This window comes from Macaca nemestrina, chromosome 1 (assembly GCF_043159975.1).
Source record: "Macaca nemestrina isolate mMacNem1 chromosome 1, mMacNem.hap1, whole genome shotgun sequence".
In the NCBI taxonomy this organism is placed as follows: Eukaryota; Metazoa; Chordata; class Mammalia; order Primates; family Cercopithecidae; genus Macaca; species Macaca nemestrina.
Window position 1 is genome coordinate 111774340 of NC_092125.1, and position 20760 is coordinate 111795099.

General features: G+C 41.5%; 1 protein-coding gene across 1 annotated transcript; it reads left to right on the forward strand.

Annotated features, from left to right (window-relative positions):
• The first annotated feature begins 56 nt into the window (after positions 1-56).
• Positions 57-19414, forward strand: LOC105479021 (protein kinase AMP-activated non-catalytic subunit beta 2). The gene is made up of 8 exons (XM_011736772.3): positions 57-244; positions 505-683; positions 5391-5557; positions 6372-6465; positions 6691-6811; positions 11654-11787; positions 12436-12504; positions 14580-19414. Exons 2-8 carry the CDS (start codon positions 528-530, stop codon positions 14655-14657), a joined length of 819 nt encoding a protein of 272 aa, XP_011735074.1. The 5' UTR covers positions 57-244; positions 505-527; the 3' UTR covers positions 14658-19414.
• Positions 19415-20760: the final 1346 nt, after the last annotated feature.

The window sequence follows — 20760 nt, forward strand, 5'->3', positions numbered from 1 at the left end:
GCGACTGCCCACCATCGAGGCGGCGGCGGCTAGAGAGGCCGGCGGGCCCGGGACGCCGAGGCTGCAGGCCGCAGGGAACGCGCACGGGGCCGACTCCGCGCCGCCGGCCTTGTAGCCATTTTAGGAGGAATCGCTGATCGCCAGAGAGGGGTGCGGCTTCAATTTCAATAACTTTATTGGTGGCCTGATCTGCAGAACCGTCATCACTTCAGTGGTCCCTGGAGGAGGGAGCGCATCGCCCGAGGTGACTGGCGTGGGGGCGCCCCTGGCAGTGAGCGCGGGGACGCGGGGGAGTCCCGATAGCGGGTTTCCTGACTAGGGGCAGCGAGGGCACCGGGGTATTTGCAGGCATTCCCGCAGGCCAGGAGGGAGAAGGCTCCGGGGCTTGGCTTCCCTGGGGCGGGGAAATCCCTTGCCCTGTCCCAAGGCGTATGGGCGGGGCCGGGGGGCGCCCCTGACGCGGCTACTGAGGTGTTCCCAGCCCGGTGTGGTTCTCCGCGGTAGGTGGTCCCCGACGAGCTGCAGCCATGGGAAACACCACCAGCGACCGGGTGTCCGGGGAGCGCCACGGTGCCAAGGCTGCACGCTCCGAGGGCGCAGGCGGTCATGCCCCGGGGAAGGAGCACAAGATCATGGTGGGCAGTACGGACGACCCCAGCGTGTTCAGCCTCCCCGACTCCAAGGTAAGCGTCCCACGCCCGCAGTTGGTGGCAGTACTGCGGCGGGTTGATTTCCGGGCTCCTCTTCCCTTTCTTGGTTCTTTTCTGCCGCGCCGAACCGGGCTATGGTTTTTTGAATTAAAAGGATTTTTCGGGGACAGAGGTGTTGGATGGTAATCCCTCTTGCAGTGCCGCCTCAAAATAGGATAAAGAGGCGGAGTTCTTGTTTTCCTGGTGTTCTGAATAATCTGTTGGCCACATTTTTAGGATGGGGACAATAGACATCCCCGATCCTTGGTTCTTCCTAACATGCACGAGTGGCTCTCCTCTATAGCGTTGCTGAATTTGTAGTTTGTTAGCCCTGGTGGACAACTTCAGAGGGTAGGTTGCACGAGTTGCTGACCATAGGTGGTAGTTTCTCACCTTTGCCCTGAGGTGGCTACATGAAATTCTTTTTCTGAAAATTTCTATGTATCAGTATCATTTTTGCCCTTCTAGCAGCTCTGCACTTGTCATCTTCTTCCCTTTTGGCACGGCTGTAAGCAGCAACTACTTGCTTATTGAATACTTTCCCCTAGTCTTGGGGATCAATTAAGGACATCATTTGGTTGACTGCTTAATTTTTGTCCCATACTTTATAGTTGTGGTGGCTGAGGCTGTGCCTCTTTCACGCCCCGCTGCTGCTCCGCAGGTGGAAGAGCCAATGATTCCACGACTTGTGTACTCTCCAGTAGTACTTCAAAATGTTGCGTGGCTAAAAAGCGACAATCCATAGCTGCCTTGAAGACCTTGCTCTCAATTCCAAGGACTTTCAGGAAGAGCCAACTTGTTTTTTCACTCTGTAAGAAAGGACAGATGGAGCTGATAGCAGCGATTACCATTCTAATGTTTCTAATCGCTTTTAGAGCTGTCAGCATGAAATACATGTAGTTTCTCCAGGTAGACTGACTGGATGAGATAGAAAAATGGAGGGCTTGAGGAGATTGGGGTGTGTTTGATGTTTCCTATCATTTCGTCACTTCCCAGGGAACTGGGGCTTTAGAGAGTGAATAGAGTATTATTTGTCATATTGGTAGCACGTGGAATTTGGATTCCATGATTTATTTCCTTGGATCTCAATTGATAACATCGTCACAGCCGGGCGCGGTGGATCACGCCTGTAATCCCAGCACTTTGGGAGGCCGAGGCCGTTGGATCATTTGAGGTCAGGAGTTCGAGACCAGCCTGACCAACATGGTGAAACCCCGTCTCTACTAAAAATACAAAAAAATTAGCTGGGCGTGGTGGTGCATGCCTGTAGTCCCAGCTACTCGGGAGGCTGAGGCAGGAGAATCGCTTGAACCTGGGAGGTGGTGGCTGCAGTGAGTGGAGATCCAGTCACTGCACTCCAGCCTGGGCCACAGAGTGAGACTGTCTCAAAAGAAAAAAAAAAAAAAAAAAAAAAAACCATAATCACAGAGAAGTGAGAGTGATTAAAAGGAGCACTTATTGGTGTTTATTCTCCATTCTTATTTGGGCTATCTACAAGCCATCTGAATTTACTTATTCAAAGCTTTCGAAAGATGATCTGCCTCATTATATTTTTACCCTTTTCCTACGCTGATGACTCAGGATTTAAATACAGTGTATTTGTTGAACTGTGACTGCAGTAATTGGTGTCCTGATTAAAAGCCAGGTTGCTCTGTCTGAACTGGGGCCTATTTTGTATTATTCTTATCTCTCACATCAGTCTTGGCATTTGTGAATTAAGAAAATTATTCATATAATTTTCAGATTGTCTGAAAATTAGTTCAGATAATTCCTAAGGTCTCATTTAAATCTAATATTTTATAGTTCTCAATCTACTCTCTTTACTTCTAACCTCAACATTTTACTTAAACATCAAACTGTAGTTCTAATTGTTGTTTTGCCTCTTTTCTTGGTAGTTTTGCTGAGTAACTTGGAGTAAATAATCTTTCTGCTCGTCAGCCGCATTCATTCCTACTACAGAAATGTCATGTCATAAGTGGAAGGGCTTTCCTCCAAGGCTAGGCATATTAATAGTTTGTAGCTTTCAAATTCTAAACTGAAAATCCTGTCATAAAAGTAACTGATAGAAACAGTGGTAGGGGGGCCTACTTTGCTTGAATGCCTGCCTTTTTCAGTGGACTAGCTCAGTGGTTCTCAATCCTGTTTGCACATTAGAATCACCTCAGATTTCTTTACATACTTTTTGGAAAATTTTAAACATTGTCAAAGTAGGGGGAAACAATATAATGACATCTACATACGTGCCACCCAGTTTGAACAATGATCAGATCTTGAATGAACATATAACATCTATACCCCAGTCCACTATTCCCCCACTAGTTATTTTGAAGCAGATTCCCAGACGTTATATCAAATATTATTTTATCTGTAACATTTTAGGATGTACCTCTAAAGATGAGGGTTGTTTATTTTAACATAATCACGGTATATCTGGGAAGCTTTTTTTCTTTATTTTAACGTAATCCCAGTATTATCTAGAAAGCTTTTTAAAAATAGATTCCCAGATCTCATATCAGAATCTGAGGGTTATTCTTAGGCATATGTCAAATTCTTGATTCTAACGCAGCCAGTTAGGCAAGGGTGCATCGTTCTGATAATATGTAGTTTTCTCTGAAGTCAATTCCTTATGTGAAAGTCCTTTCAATTCTCTTTCTCTATTTACTTTGGATTATCCTGCTGCTGATGTCTTATACTGTAGTTTTGAGGAATATCAAGAGAATGTATGGAGGGGAAACTATGTCAACCATTTTGAAAAGAAAGCCCAAATGAATAAGCTAGTCCTTTAAAAAAAAGAAAAAGAAAAACCCCACATTATTCTATTTAGTAATACTTAGGCTTAATACTATACAGTCTTCTTCACCAAAGTCACTTAAACCAGTCTAAAACAGGGGTCAGCAATCTTTCTGTAAAGGGCCAGATAGTAAACAGTTTAGACTTTGTAGACCATACAGTCTCTGCTATAGCTACACAGTTCTGCCACTCTAGCATGTAAGCAACTATAGACAATATAGGTAAGCAAGGCAGGTATTTTGGTTCATACCTCTAGTCTCAGCTTCTCTGGAAACTGAGGTGGGAAGATGGCTTGAGCCCAGGAGTTCAAGGCTGCAGTGAGCTATGATCACACCACTCACTGCATTCCAGCCTGGGTGATAGAGCAAGGTCCTTTCTCAGTCAATCAGTAAATAAAATAATAGATAAACAAACGGGCAGAGCTATTTTCAAATAAAACTTGATAAAAGCATCTAGCTCACTGGCTGGCTGCCAACTCTTGGTCCAAAGGATAGTAATGAAAAGAAACTGGAGTTACTGTTTTTACAATCCCACAAACCTCATTTAATAAGAGAGCTACTTTTGACAAAGGAAATTGTTTTTTTGATCTCTTGCTCCTTGAGGTTCTAGAATTTTTATTCCTACTCCTGAAATAATTAGTGTAAACCTGGGATAGGGGAGTAAGTAAGATTTCATAGCCACTTCTCAAGTTTTAAGAAATCAGTGATCTGGTTTTTGAATTTTTAATGTTTCTTCTTTTTGTAACTTGTTAGCTGAAATAGAGTTTATGAATTACTTATAAACTAGAATTTTGATATCTCTAACTTCCATTACAACTGGTAATTGAGAACTATTCATATTTGCCTATAAAAGTATATGGCTGACTTAATTATTTTTTACAGAACCATACTTTGTTTTCATTTTTTTTCTCTCTCTTAAAAAAGACTCGGCCGGGCGCAGTGGCTCAAGCCTGTAATCCCAGCACTTTGGGAGGCCGAGGCGGGTGGATCACGAGGTCAGGAGATCGAGACTATCCTGGCTAACATGGTGAAACCCCGTCTCTACTAAAAATACAAAAAACTAGCCGGGCGAGGTGGCGGGCGCCTGTAGTTCCAGCTACTTGGGAGGCTGAGGCAGGAGAATGGCGTGAACCCGGGAGGCGGAGCTTGCAGTGAGCCGAGATCACGCCACTGCACTCCAGCCTGGGAGACACAGCGAGACTCCGTCTCAAAAAAAAAAAAAAAAGACTCAGTAACAGGCTGGGCACGGTGGCTCACACCTGTAATCTCAGCACTTAGGGAGGCCAAGGTGGGCTGGTCACGAGGTCAGGAGATCGAGACCATCCTGGCTAACACGGTGAAACCCCGTCTCTACTAAAAAATACAAAAAAATTAGCCAGGCGTGGTGGCGGGCGCCTGTAGTCCCAGCTACTCGGGAGGCTGAGGCCTGAGAATGGCGTGAACCCGGGAGGTGGAGCTTGCAGTGAGCTGAGATCACGCCACTGCACTCCAGCCTGGGTGACAGAGCAAGACTCTGTCTCAAAAAATAAAAAATAAAAAAAATAAAAAATAAGAAAGACTCAGAAGCATATCATAATTGCCTACCTATGAGTTAAACTAGTGGTAGGGAGTTAGTTTTTTTTCTTTTTTTTTTTAAAGGGAGAATCTAAGGCTGTGAAAGGGTGAGTGATATAGGTAGACTCAAAAGTTAAGCTGTGATTTAGGCAGTGCTTGAGCATAGGCCATTTGACCATTTTTGGTCCTAGATGAGTTCTTTTTCTCTAATTTGTTCAAACTCTGATTTAGTTGCTAATTTTGGGGTTTATATCCTTAGCGAAAGCCTAGCACCCTTCTCTACTCTAGGAAGGAGAGTGACCTTTTTAGAATTCTTGGGTCACAGTTTATTCTAGGGATGACCTACTCCTTCTTACAGCTCCCTGGGGACAAAGAGTTTGTATCATGGCAGCAGGATTTGGAGGACTCCGTAAAGCCCACACAGCAGGCCCGGCCCACTGTTATCCGCTGGTCTGAAGGAGGCAAGGAGGTCTTCATCTCTGGGTCCTTCAACAATTGGAGCACCAAGATTCCACTGATTAAGAGGTGACAAGTATCTTGGTTGAATCTAAGGGTCCAGGAATAGAGACCTGATTTCTTTTCTCAGAAGAGAGACCCAGCTGGACTACTTTTCTCCACCTGCTAAGGACTCTCTCTAGAACATATCTCTGTGGCCACTTAGTATATCTGTGGGATTTTTTTAACCTCATAGTGAGTCAGAGGTCTTTTATCCCTTAGAATTTCATTGCCTCAGAGGGATTCATAATAGCTTTGTGACTACATTCTTTAGGACTGTGTCATACAAGTCCTGTCTCTGCTTGTGGGAAGTCTTCCGTAACTGGCTGAGTCTTGTTGCTCTGACTTCCGCACTAAAGCAAAACATATTTTGAAGTTCTAGGTAGTCATGTTATTCGTTGCTTCCAAAGCAATAATGAATGATTTAACTGGTTGTCAGAATGAGCCTTTGTATGGTAGTTCATTTTCCAGAAAAGGTTCACCAAAACAAAGTACCTTGAGGCACTTCTGTATCCTGAACCTACCTATCTCATTTGCACTGCTGAGGAACTTGTTCTACTGAAGCAAAATAGTTATACTAGGTGAACCATTTGAGGGGATTAATGTTTTTATTTTTCTTTTCCAGATATTGGTTAAGAACTAACGTTGTTGGGAGGAGCTGGTAAATACATGTCCAAGATGATACAGAAAAGGAGAATGGGTTTATATGTTGTTTTTTACACCAGGGATACAAGGCTTAGGAATCTGGGAAATTATTCATATGATACTATGATTGCCATTTGTTTTTTACATTCAGTCTTCTAAAAGAAACTTGGCCTGTCTGCCTTTCTTTTTTCTTCTGTAGCCATAATGACTTTGTTGCCATCCTGGACCTCCCTGAGGGAGAGCACCAATACAAGTTCTTTGTGGATGGACAGTGGGTTCATGATCCATCAGAGGTAAGGCCTTGATCTCCAAGGGTAACCATTGACTTAGCAGTCTCATTTTAGCTGTCATTTCTGTCAAGACTGATGGGCAACTGCCCCTCTACACTGGAGGATTTCTCTCTTGATAAAATGTGGAGGTGCTGAGTACAATCATGTGTAAATTTTAGTAAAAAAGGAAGGTTGGATGGGAGAGAGAGATTTGAAAGATTCAATAATTTTTTGTATTCACTGTTTCAGCCTGTGGTTACCAGTCAGCTCGGCACTATTAACAATTTGATCCATGTCAAGAAATCTGACTTTGAGGTGTTCGATGCTTTAAAGCTAGATTCTATGGAAAGTTCTGAGACATCTTGTAGAGGTAATTTTGTAGTATTTACTCTCTCTTGCTGTGTCTTTCTTGTAATGTATGTTCCTTCCTAAAAGTTGTTTGTGTGTGTGTATATATATATAGAGAGAGAGAGAGAGAGAGAAAGGGAGAGAAAGTGGAGGGCGGGGGGAGGCAATAGAGAGACAAAGATAATTCTCCTATAAACATTTAAGTGTTTTCTTTGCAGCAAACATACACACAAACACACACACATTATAACCACTAATGGGCTACAGCCTATAGTTTGAAAAGCTGTTTCTAGTAATATTTCAAGTTTTCCACTGACCTTTGATGATATTACCCAGCAGAGGAGATACATGTATGTAGTTTGTTCGGTATGCCCCATCTTAATCCTGCCAGTTTGAGAGCTCAGTTAGCAGTTTCATGATTTTATGAGGCCCAAAAAGTGTGGGGAAAAAAAAGAAAAAGAAAACCAACAGCCTAGGCAATATGGCAAGACTCATCTCTACAAAAAATTTTTAAAAATTAGCCGAGTGTAATGGCACAAGTCTATGGGCCCAACAACTTGGGAGGCTGAGGCATGAGGATTACTTAAGCCCAGGAGGTTGAGGCTGCTGTGAACTATGTTTGAACCTCCGCACTCCAGCCTGGGTAATAGAGTGAGATCCTGCCTCAAAAACAAGACAACCACTGCCCCCACCACCCCCCGACAATTCTGTTGTAGGTAATTGAAATTTTGTAAGTTTTTGGTTTAAAAAAAAAAAAAAAAAGTCTTTGGTAGCGGAAAAGATCTTTACACTTTTATTTCCTATAATATTACTTGATCCAAGGCCTTCATCTCTACTTACAATTGCTATAGTATCAGAGAATGTTTTGCTAACCACACTTGTAGTTACCATTTTGTTACTTTACAATAAGAGCTAAGACTTATCTAAAGAATTGTGCACTGTATTCCCAGTGAGCACACTTCTATCTAATGAGTTCAAAGCCTACCTCTGCTACTAACTAGTTTTGCCATCATGAACAAATGTCTCAACCTTTTTCATTCTGAGTTTCTTCACAGTAAAACCAGGGACCTACACTTTCAGTGATTCTCAGCTGAGGAGGCACAATACCTTAAGTGGAACATATTTGAATTTCAGGGGAGAAGGGTGGCTTTGCTGTTTCTAAAGGAAATTATTGCCTGGGCACAGTGGCTCAGGCCTGTAATCCCAGCACTTTGGGAGGCCTAGGCATGTGGATCACCTGAGGTCAGGAGCTCCAGACCAATATGGCTACCATGGTGAAACCCTGTCTCTACTAAAAATACAAATTAGCCAAGCGTGGTGATACACGCCTCTAGTCCCAGCTACTCAGGAGGTTGAGGTGGAAGAATCGCTTGAACGTGGAAGAGGGAGGTTGCAGTGAGCTGAGAAGGCGCCACTATACTCCAGCCTGGATGACAGAGTGAAACTTCATCTCAAAAAAAAAAGAAAAAAGCCTGGCGCGGTGGCTCACGCCTGTAATCCCAGCACTTTGGGAGGCCGAGGCGGGTGGATCACGAGGTCAGAAGATCAAGACCATCCTGGCTAACACGGTGAAACCCCGTCTCTGCTTAAAAAAATACAAAAAATTAGCCAGGCGTGGTGCGGGCACCTGTAGTCCCAGCTACTCAGGAGGCTGAGGCAGGAGAATGGTGTGAACCCAGGAGGCGGAGATTGCAGTGAGCTGAGATCGCGCCCCTGCACTCCAGCCCGGGAGACAGAGCGAGACTCCATCTCAAAAAAAAAAAAAAAAAAAAAGATTTATCAATAGTGTAGTAATCTGTTGAGGAAAATTTTGAAAATGTTGTTTTCATCATATAAACTCAGAAGGTTAAACTGGACATTATTTTTGACTGGTAGGACAATAATTTAAAAGGGTTTAAAAATGCTGAATTAGGCCGGGCGCGGTGGCTCACGCCTGTAATCCCAGCACTTTGGGAGGCCGAGGCGGGCGGATCACAAGGTCAGGAGATCGAGACCACGGTGAAACCCCGTCTCTACTAAAAATACAAAAAATTAGCCGGGCGCGGTGGCGGGCGCCTGTAGTCCCATCTACTCAGGAGGCTGAGGCAGGAGAATGGCGTAAACCCAGGAGGCGGAGCTTGCAGTGAGCCGAGATCGCGCCACTGCACTCCAGCCTGGGCGACAGAGCGAGACTCTGTCTCAAAAAAAAAAAAAAAATGCTGAATTAGATTATGAGGATACTTATAACTAATTTTTGTATTATATGATTCTGGCTAAGTAACCAATAAATAATAGACATGTAATCATAATTATATAGAGAGAAGACTAACATACTTTTGATATTTCCCTCTTTCCCCTAATTTCCCAATCTATTGAGGTAACGCTTATAATCCATTTTTTACTAGGAATCTACAGATAATGGATTTTAGTCTGCCCTCATTTACTATCTAGTCATGTATGTAACTTTAGGCAAATAACCAATTTGTATTTTTTTTTTTCTGGTGAAAAGGCAATAAGAACTATTTTGTGCATTTCCCAAGGGTATTTTGTGGATCATGTAATGAAATAACAAAGCATAATACTTTGTAAAGTTTCAAGTTCCATATGTTTTAAAGATAGTATTTAATATCAGAGTATTTTACTTTTTTTCCTTTTGCCTTATATGTATTTTTTGGTCTTTAATTGACACATAACAATTGTACATATTTGTGAGATACAATGTGATGTTTCAATACATTTCATATGTGTAATGATCAAGTCAGGACAATTAGCATATTCATCATCTCAAACATTTGTCATTTCTTTTTTTTTTTTTTTTTTTTTTTTTTTTGAGACGGAGTCTCGCTGTGTCTCCCAGGCTGGAGTGCAGTGGCGTGATCTCAGCTCACTGCAAGCTCCGCCTCCCGGGTTCACGCCATTCTCCCGCCTCAGCCTCCCAAGTAGCTGAGACTACAGGCGCCCGCCACCACGCCCGGCTAGTTTTTTGTATTTTTAGTAGAGACGGGGTTTCACCATGTTAGCCAGGATGGTCTCGATCTCCTGACCTCGTGATCCACCCGCCTCGGCCTCCCAAAGTGCTGGGATTACAGGCTTGAGCCACTGCGCCCGGCCCATTTGTCATTTCTTTGTGGTGATAACATTCAAAATCCTTTCTTCTAGCTATTTTATTTTGTTACATTATTGTAACCTATATTCACTCTACTGTGCAATAGAACACTGGAACTTAGTTCTTACAATGAATTTGGTGGCTCACACCTGTAATCCTAGCACTTTGGGAGGCTGAAGTGGGAGGATCACTTGAGCCCAGGAGTTTGAGACCAGCCTGGGCAACATAGTGAGACTCTGTCTCTACAAAAAAATCAAAAAATTAGCTGGGCATGGTGGCATGTGCCTTTAGTACCAACTACTCTGAAGGCTGAGGTAGGAGGATTGCTTGAGCCCAGGAGGTCAAGGCTGTAGTGGGCCGTGATCAAGCCATTGCACTCCAGCCTAGGTGACAGGGCAAGACCCTGTCTCAAAAAAGAAACAATAACATTTAAATAAAAGATATTATCATAATATATTTCTCTTCATTTTAGTATATTTCATTCTATTCTTGTCTGCATACTTTTTTCATTTTTTTTGGAGATGTAATTTATACATCATAAAATTAACTCTTAAATTGTACAACTCAGTAATTTTTAGTATACTTAGAGTTGTGTGATTATCACAATTATCTAATTCCAGAGTATTTTTATCACCTGCAGAATAAACCCTGTACCCATGAGCAGTCACATCCCATTCCCTCCTCCCCTCCGCCTCTGGCAACCACAAATCTTGCTGTCTTAAGGATTTGCCTCTTCTGGACATTTCATATCAGTGGAATCCTACAAATTGTGGTCTTTTGTGACTTGCTTCTTAGCATCATGTTTTCAGGATTCATCCATCTTGTAACCATGTATCAGTACTTTGCTCCTTTTTATGGCTGAATAAGAGCCCATTGTATGGACATACTGTTTGTTTATCTTTTCATTAGTTGATAGACATCTTGATTGTTTCCACTTTTTGGCTATTATAAATAATGCTATTATGAACATACAAGTTTTTGTGTAGACGTATGTTTTCATTTCTTTTGGGTATATACCCAGTGTATAATTGCTGGGTCATGTAGTAACTTTATGTTTAACTATCTGAGGAACTGCCAAACTGTTTTCCAAAGTGGCGGGACTACTTTACATTCCCTCTAGCAGTGGGAATAGTGTGAGCGTTCCAATATCTTCATTCCTTTGTTGACACTTGTTGCTGTCTATCTGTTTGATTTTAGCTGTCCTAGTGAGTATGAAATGGTAGCTTATTATGGTTTTGATTTGCATTTCCCTAATGACAGTTACATACATTTTGTCCTTATTGTTGTAATCATTATTGTATGGGTAGTGTTAGGGGTTTATAAACTTGTTGTTTGGCTGGAAAAAAAAATCTAATCTTTTCCCATTGTTTGAAAGTTACAAGACATCTTCACATCCATTATCTAATTTGATTTCCTCAAAAACATCATGAAATAGGGCAAAGATTATTTTTATTTTATGAAGAAACTGACCATTATGGAGGGATTCTTCCAAGGTCCTACAACTGATAAATGTAATAGCTCTTCCTTGAGCCTGGGTCTTTGAGTCTTTATCTCTTTGTCTCCCAAATCATGTTGCCATGTTGAGGAGCTTCATGGTTTATGTCCAGGGGACTCGGATTTTTTCTCTGGTTACCTTACAGCTGTAGATCCCACAGGTCACAAGTTTGTGATCCAGGACTTCTACTATATTTAATGTTAGCTGCCATGTATTGATAACTTTTTCCATGCATTCTTGCTAATTCTCCAACTCTTTCTCATATTTGTATAAATATCTTTCAGACCTTTCCAGCTCACCCCCAGGGCCTTATGGTCAAGAAATGTATGTGTTTCGATCTGAGGAAAGATTCAAATCCCCACCCATCCTTCCTCCTCATCTACTTCAAGTTATTCTTAACAAAGACACTAATATTTCTGTGAGTATCCTCAGTATTACTGGGGCATCTGGGAGTGTCTAGGACCATTTGGACCAAAGTTCAGTGATCCTGGAGGTTAGGATGATTACAGAGGTGTGTTGAGATTACCAGTCATACACATATCAGTAACATTACAGATTGCCTTTTTCCAGTGCTGAGTCACAGCTGCTTCAGCCATTCATATAAAAAATCGTAGTTGTCTCCTCATCGTAATAAAATCAGGATCAGAGCTATGGACTTCTGTTTGAGCACAGCATGAAGTAGTAGTTATCATTTGGGGATGTACAAAAGAATTATAAAAGTTTTTTTGTATATAATTTATGTCTGTATTCAATCTACTTGATTCCTACTATGATTATTTTTACCTTGTAACACAACTCTTCCTTGTGTGTTGTGGGCAAGATTTTTGTTCTAACTCTCTTAAGGAAGATTAGTAGATGCTGAGGCGTAAGATTTCTGCCCTGGACTGATAATTTTTCTAATTTTCTGTAATAGGATTTTATTATTGATACATACTGGAGTGGGTACATTATTGAAAAGAGAGAGCGCATTCTAGTTTACATTTCTCAAAGAGCTCTGAGGAAGAGTAAGCTGTTTGGTTTGTCTGTGCCTTAATTTCATTTAGTAATTTTTTTCTCTCTCTCTTAGTGTGACCCAGCCTTACTCCCTGAGCCCAACCATGTTATGCTGAACCATCTCTATGCATTGTCCATTAAGGTGAGTGGTGGCCCTGGCTCTTCACAGAGCTCCCTGGAATGAGAGGTCAAGGGTAACATATGTTCTCAGTGGTTACTTTCTCTGCTATTTCATTGAAGCTGAAACTGGCAGTAATGATCAAATTATAGAAGAACTCTCTTTTTTTAACTAATAGGTTGTTTGTTTTAAAATCTCAGTCTCTGTGTTCTGGCTGGCTGAATTGCCCTCTGATAGGACTTTTTTGCTGCCCAGTTATTTTTTGGGTGGCTAGAATCTTTCCACCAGCTATTTACTTAAGTTTCAATTCATAGCATAGGATTTATTCTGCAGAAAAAGCAGGTTTAGCTTCCAGTTCAAATTTAGCTTCCAGTTCAAAGAATGCTTTAATGTGATATTAAGGCTTTCACTTTTTTGAAGGTGGAATTGAGCTACTTTCAGGTGCCTCATTCATATATACTCAGGTGCTTGCATCTCTCCTATACACGAGTTAAAGGAGAGATGTGACCAGATTTGCCCGTCTCTTCAATTCCAGAGTCCTCCTTGGTTTTTCTGCTGCTTTAGAGTCTGGGTTGAAAATAGCCATTCTGTTCTGTCTTGTTGTGTCTTTGTGGTTTGGCTATTGGAATAAAGTTATATAGCTCTGTGATTATCAAACCAGGCTGATTATCATCAGAGTCTCCTGGGGGAGATTGTAAAAATACAGATTCAGCAGCTCCATTCCTAGAGATTCTGAATAAGTGCATCTAGGATGGGCCCTATAGTTTTTTTAAGCTGCTTTTACTTGGCTATATAGCTGGATTCGGGAAATCACTGATACAGCTAACAAATTATGTGGTATAATATAACACTTAAAAATATATTATTGAATTTAATTTTTATAATAACCTTGTAAGTATTATTTTTAACCCCTGTTTTATAGATAAAGAAACTAAGGCTCAGAGAAGGTCAAATTGCCAGTAAGTACCAGAGACAGGACTGCTGAGGTCCAATCCGCCTATACTAACTTCATATTCTTTCCTATATTATCATTATGCCAGGTCTTTCCAAGTAGGTTTTTCTCACCTATTCCTCATTTCCACAAAACCTGTGGAAGTGTAAAAGTGAATTTTTTACCTGCCTTCTGTCGTATTTAGGCTTTGTGTCAACTCTGGAGTGTTAACGCGAGAAGCATTCATGGTAGATAATACAGTATGGGGGAAAGTAGAAGGATACACTTGTTCTTAATGGGATTTGCTTAGGTTCTTTGGGATCTGATGGATTTTGCCTCCTGTAACTGCTTGTTGGGTGTCATTTAATTTACCTAGGCTTGCCATCTCCTCCTGTGGTACATCTGTAGTCTGCAGCACAGCCTGGGAAATGGTGCCTCTTGCTCTCTTCTTACTGGTTCTGACTCAGGTGAAGGTGTTGGTTATTGTGGCTCAGCTTGGTTCAGACCCATTCCTGATTCTCTCAGATTGTTTAGGTGGTTTGGAATTGATCCATTGGATTGGGTGTCTTTCTGAAGAGGATTTTGGCATGTATTTTGTTCGAGGATGGAGAGGGATTCCTAGGTTCCCTCTAAATCAGAGAGATCTTTTTGAATTCATCCCTGGCATTAAATGGAACTTAGACCTGCTTTGGGACTTGGAGATAGTTTTTCAGAAGGATTGTTTCTTTTTTTCTCATTGTCTTTAAGACTTTCTTCTGGAAATGGATGCCAGAATATTTCTTTCTTTTTTTTTTCCTTGCTAGTTTTAGGCCCAATATTAGAATTTAAAGTAGGGAAGGGAGCAGGGTAGGAGACTAATATTTCTTCAGCGCTTTTATGTGTCAGAAACTATGTCAGATATTCTCATGTAATCATCAGAGCCACCTTAATGGTAGGTGTTATCTTTTGTAATGATGAGATAAAAAGACTTGGACACACTAAGTAGATTACCCAAGGCCACAAGTAGAATGATGACAGGAGTCAGAATTGGAACTAAAACTTATCTGACCTCCTTCTCTTACATCAAACTATCTCTGTTAAAAGTGAGTGACTGAAGGACTGATGGCTGGGAAGAGCTACCTACTGTCTGAACTAATGAATTAGCTGCGTATGTTTCTTTTCCTTGCAGGATAGTGTGATGGTCCTTAGCGCAACCCATCGCTACAAGAAGAAGTATGTTACTACTCTGCTATACAAGCCCATCTGAAGGAATCCCTTCTTGCCTCCAAGGATTCAAGAGAAGCATCTCCCTTGCCTTTCTGGACTGAACCAGTCTTACCTGAGACTGGAAGGCTGATTTGCTTTGAGGCCGATATGTGTGTTTCAGAGCCTCTGAGTAGGACGCTCTGCTTTTGCATTTGATTGCAGATGAGAGCTTTATGAGTTCACGGAATTTATTTTAAGAAAAAAATATATACATATGAGAAGAAGGTAAATGAAAGCCTCCTAGCCCCAGCTAGAAGTATTATTTCTGCCTATGGGTTTTCACCAAGACCTGTTTGGGGGCGCTGCAGGAATAACTATATAGGAAGCTTTTTTCCTAAAATGAAAGAACAGCAAACTCTTAGGATCCTTGTTGGGCGGAGATTCTATCACTGCTACCTTGGCTCTCCAAGGAATGGGCTTGTGCTAGACTGCTGCCCTACTTAACAGCTGCCTAATTGCAAGGGCAGCTTTTCTTGCATGGGTTCTCTATATTCCCAGAGTATGTGGCACAATGTGTGTTGTTTGTATGATACCAGATGCCCCACAAGAACCCTTTTTCCTCTCATTTCACATTCTTCCTTTAGTAGCCTCCTTCAGATCCCATACCTGACCCCTCTCTAACACAAAACTCACTGGGTAAGTGACTGAAAAGTTTTGTGGCACCTGATCCACCCCAGACACTAGGGCTGTCAGAAGGTCTCTTTTTAGCCCAGCACAGGCGCAGGCCACTTTGACGTGTTTGTTTTAACTTCTAAAGGAAATATGTCTCCTCATTATAAGAAAAGCAGAATGCAGAACATCTACTTTTTTGTTTTAGTTTGGTGCCACGGCTCAGGCTGTATTGGCAAATTCCCGAAAGTTTTCACACTTTGCCTGGCCCTGCTTCTGTCTTTTCTCTCTCAGCAAACAGTTCTGAAGGTAGGAGTGGAACCGGGGAGTACTTTCGTGTCTTTCATCCTTGAAAGATTTTTATGTGCCTGCATTTTTTTTTTAATTAAAAAAATGCCTTTTCATTGGTCTTAAGAGACTGCGTTGGAGAATTTCAGGCTTTTGATAAATGCTTCTTCAGATTTTCTTCTCTAGTCTAGCCTTCCACATTCTTAGATCAATATGGCCAACCCTGTACACATCACTGCACTAAACACTGCTCTAGATAAACTGCTCAAGTTCATTTAATTCATTTGATGCACCTAAAGAGTTCCCTCATTTTAAAGATTGTTAGGCCAAGAAGCAAGAAAGTATTCCTAGTATTCCCAACCATGAAAAGTATCGTTCTTTGCACCAAGTGTTAACAAAATCATTTTGATCTCCTGCCTCTTCTTTTTAAAGGGTTTGATGATTAATTGGGGTCACTGAATTCCATTTGTGAGCTGAAAAGTATTCAATCCACTTTTGGGGTTCAGAGATAAAACACTTTTTCCCAAGTAGCTGGGGCTCTTCCATTTCACAGATAAGTCAAATAGTACTAAAGGAGGCTAAACTATTGATGAATGAGAGACTCCCTGACTGCTCAGATGAGCCTAGCCACACGGAAAGGGCACCTACAGGTCAGTTTAGCTACCTCCTGTCTTTTCCATGCAAAGCTGACAACGCAGTTGTCTTCGGACTTGTAGACCTCTTGGATTCCAGGTGTGATGGAGTAAAGTATGGGATTGTTGTTCTGCTGGGGTGCAAATAACTAAATGCTTTGGTGGTTAATTGCTAAGAAATACTACTTTAACCATCCAAGGCCACCTTCTGCAGCAAAAGGCTTTTGTGGAGAACCTTTTATGTTCCCAACCACTTTTTGAATGGTGTGCCATTTAAAAATCCAGGCCAGATCCTATTATAACCAACTCTCAGGATTTACAGTCTTCAGTTGTACTAGAATTTTGTTTTTATCCAATACCCATTAAATAAGTGGGCCACTTAGGAGGATTCAAAATCTTGGTTGTTACATGAAGTTTGTTATATTCATATTTCTTGTCAACAGTATTGAAACGTAATATCTATGTGTTCGTGTATGACAATTTTTACTCCACACAGTAGAGTGGGGCAGGAAAAGAGATCTCTTCAATTTCTCTCAGGCCTGAGGCTTTTGTGAAATGGGTCTGCCCCCAGTGACAGTAGGTTTTTTTATATATTTTTTTGAGACGGAGTCTCGCTCTGTCACCCAGGCTTGAGTGCAGTGGCGCGATCTCGGCTCACTGCAAGCTCCACCTCCTGGGTTCACGCCATTCTCCTGCCTCAGCCTCCCGAGTAGCTGGGACTACAGGTGCCTGCCACCACGCCCAGCTAATTTTTTGTATTTTTAGTAGAGACGGGGTTTCACCATGTTAGCCAGGATGGTCTCGATCTCTTGACCTTATGATCCACCCAGCTCGGCCTCCCGACAGTAGATTTTGATGCTAGTGACCTTCAGATCTTTCTATCTGGAAATGTGCAGAGAGTGTCAGTTTCCCAAGTTCTGAGGTAACTCTCAGCCAGATGTGAAATGGGAGCCCACCAGCTGGTATAGAAGGGAATGGGTAGGAGGCACTGGTTGCTGACTCATTCAGCACTGGGTGCTGTCCCTTTTCTATACCGCTAATACATCCCATGGTTTTGAGAAGACTTATCTCAGTCTATTTGGAAGAGAGGGAGGAAGAGAAGGAAGTAACCCAAAGTACTACTCATTTGTCCTTGTGTGTTGATTAGTTAAAGGGATAATTAATTTTATGCTGAGGAGAGTTTGACAGATTTTGAAAACGAGTAAAGGCAAAAAATTTTTTTAGCCTTTATTTTGCCTGTTGGAATTTTACAGAGTCAAAGTAGGCAAAGTAAGAAAATAGCTCTTCATGAGGGCTGACCCTTAAAGAACTGCAACATAGTTTTGGAATTGTGGGGAAGAGAAGAGTGACTGAGCTGAGGAGTAATAATAGGAGAATAAAGTCTTGAGTAACTTAGAACTGAAAATGTCCTCTTTTAAAAAGAAATTAAATCAGACACCACATGGTGGTGTCCTTGGATCTCACTGTACAGAATTAGCAGTGTATAACCATCTTCCCTTTGCATCGTGTTCCAATTCTCTCCTCTTTCCTTTCCACTCTGCTTTAAGCTCATTTGTCAGGCAGACTTTCCCAGAGTGTCAGACATTACGTAAAACACATACGTTAGCCATGCTGCTGGTATGGAAAAATTCCACACCATGATTGTTAGCCTCCTTTAAGCTTGAAATGGAATGGGATTTAACCATTCTAGGCAACACCCCTGAAGGGCATACCTAACCTCAATAATGTTGGCTTTTTAAACGTAGGCTTGTATGGTGGAGAAACTTTGTAAAAGAAGAATCCAGGAGAAGTTTGTGAGGATCCTACAAACCCAGGCCCACTTACTTTTCTCCAATTCTTTCTAGTCTCTTGTAGATCTAATGGGTCTGGAATAAAAACTTTGAAAAGAATTAATATTCCATGTATGCTGCTGAAATGAAGTTAAGTTTGGAAAGAAGTGATACCTCTAGACTGGGTTTATATTAATCTGTGATATAAATGAAGAAGACATAGTAATAGAACTCCCTGCTTTTAATTGGGGAAATAGGGCTTTAATCATTTTGACCTCAACTAAAAATGATATGCAATAGTCTATGTTTGTGTGTGTTTGAAATACATTCTGTTCTCAGAGATTTCTACATTCTCACGTTCTAGTGATTTGGGGCGTGGGCTTACTAGCAGATGTACAGTGTATTCCTGCATAATTCTGATTCACCCTTAAAGCCCAGTTCTTGCTGTCTTCTACCAGGGGTTGCTGACTCCAGTTACCCATGGAATGCGGGACCTGGGAGGGGTACCAATTAGGGTCTTTCAAAACTCTTTGGATCTTAGCATTTGTCTCTCCTTAAGTGCCAGTCACAATTGGATATGGAAGGACTGTGATTTCTGCAATGAACCCAAACTTTTAGAGTAAAAAGCCAAATCTTTTTTAAATTCTATGAAAGAAGGGAAAAAAGAGAAAAAACTCAAGTTTATTACTTGCAGTAACTACATTACAGAAATTACATAACACATGGCAATTCTTAGCAATGGAATCCCTCTAGGATTCTAGTTTGGGCTTTGTCTGGATTTGCTTTTCTCAATTGTGCTTTGAAGTGAATAAGCTTTGTTATAAATTACTTTTTTATTAGTTCCAATATTAGTTGGAGTTAACTTGAATTGTATGTAGCACAGCACTTTTGCAGTGAGATTGGTGTGAAATACTAAACACTATGGATTTTGTAGGTGTCAGGTTAAATCGTCAAGGGATACCTACATTAAGTAATATATTAGGTATTGATGATCTTACTTCTTTTCTGTTCCCCTCTACAAAACACTTACCTAACCCAGCTTGTGGTTTTAGGACAGCCAAAGCTCACTGTGGTGGGTTAGTCCTAATCGCTACACAGGTTTCATATATGAGACTTGTTTGAATTTTGGTAAATTGGAGCATGTTGGTTGGTATTACACAGCAGCGTTTCAAATGAGTGCAGCTCTGTATCTGTCCGAAAGGAGAGATAAGACTAATTTGAAGGGAATTCAATATGTGAGTCCTCTTTTTAATGGTGCTTTTTGTAATCTTTAATGCTGAGGTACAGAGCTGCTTTTCAATATTTCATAAAGGAGTCGCAGACAAGAGTGGATTTTAAAGCTGTTCTTCAAACGTAATTTGTCACTGGACTCTGACACACCTGGAAATTATATGATATGACACATACAGAAATGTGGGTTTTTTCCATAAAACTTTAATAAAAGTATTATACAGCAATAATATTTGAGTTATTGATTGATGACTGATTATATTATCAAGGTCTGTTTGCCTTGGTGTCCAAGGGCCTAAAGAATGTAAACTGCAAGACAACACATTTGAAAGAGAGGAGTCATGGAGTAGGGGACACGAAGTCCTTCTACCTATCACTTTTTCTCCTTTTTGTTTCAGGCTATGCCAACATTAACTACAGGAACGCAGACTTCGTGATTTGTTTTTCAGCATTTTCTCTGCTGGCTGTACATTTAGCTATCATCCTGTACTGGATTAGCTGAGCTCTGATCAGACCAATGATTCTCATCCCTGCCTGCACATTCATAACACCTATGGAGACTCTATAAACATTGATGGTCAATCCATTTCCACCCTAGTTAAATGGAAATCTCTGGTATGGGGTCCAGGTATCTGTATTTTTAAGTTCCCCTAGATAATGCTAATAGACATCTAGGATTAAGGATTGCTATCCTGGACCCTTCCTACTTCTCTTTCTCTGTCAGATTATATGCTTCATTATATATGAAAACATTATATACTTTATTCTGACAGATCATTCACCTCAGATAGCCTTGTTCAGGGACATGATTATAATTTCTGTTTTCTGTTCCATCATTTCACAAGGTTTCTACATAGCTGCCCTCCAGACTTTCTTTTCCTAAAACAACCAAACTGTTGTATTTTTGGAGCTCTAAAGAGTCAACTGGTTGAACTAAGGGAGAAAAGAGACTGACAATGTGGAGCGTGAGAACAATAGGGGAGTTGCTGAGGGGGAGTGGAAATGCAAGACAGAAGGACATGAAAGGAAGACCTGTGACAGTAGAAATCAACTAGAACAGTTCCCCTCAAACCTCAAGAGCAGGTCCAGAGATTGCCTCCAGGCTAGCGGTAAAACGTGGGATATGGTATGAACTCAGCCTCAGGAAGAATGGTCGCCGAAACATGTACCCCAGTCACTGAAAACAAAACGGCACCAGAATTTCACCAGGGTCCAAACTTGCACTGACGTGCTTTCTAAAGCATTTATTTCTGGCTCACTTGGCTTGGAGTCTTGTAGTATCCCTTCCAAAGACCTCCTTCGGGAACTGTGTTGACAATTAACCGTGACACAGGTGATTTGGGTACATCATGAGTCTCTTCCTCTCCCTACTCCTTTGTCCTCTGTGGTCACTGTTCATCCAGAATCACATATGCAGGTCTGGAGTACCATGCCCCTTTCCCTAACCCATTTCTTGGCTCCAGGGCATGTACATTGACTGAAGATGAACCGCTCTATGCTCTCCTGGAAGTTAGCATTCCTCAGCACTTAGCTGTGTTCCGGAGGAGGCTTGAGAGTTCTCCCTTTTTATTGAATT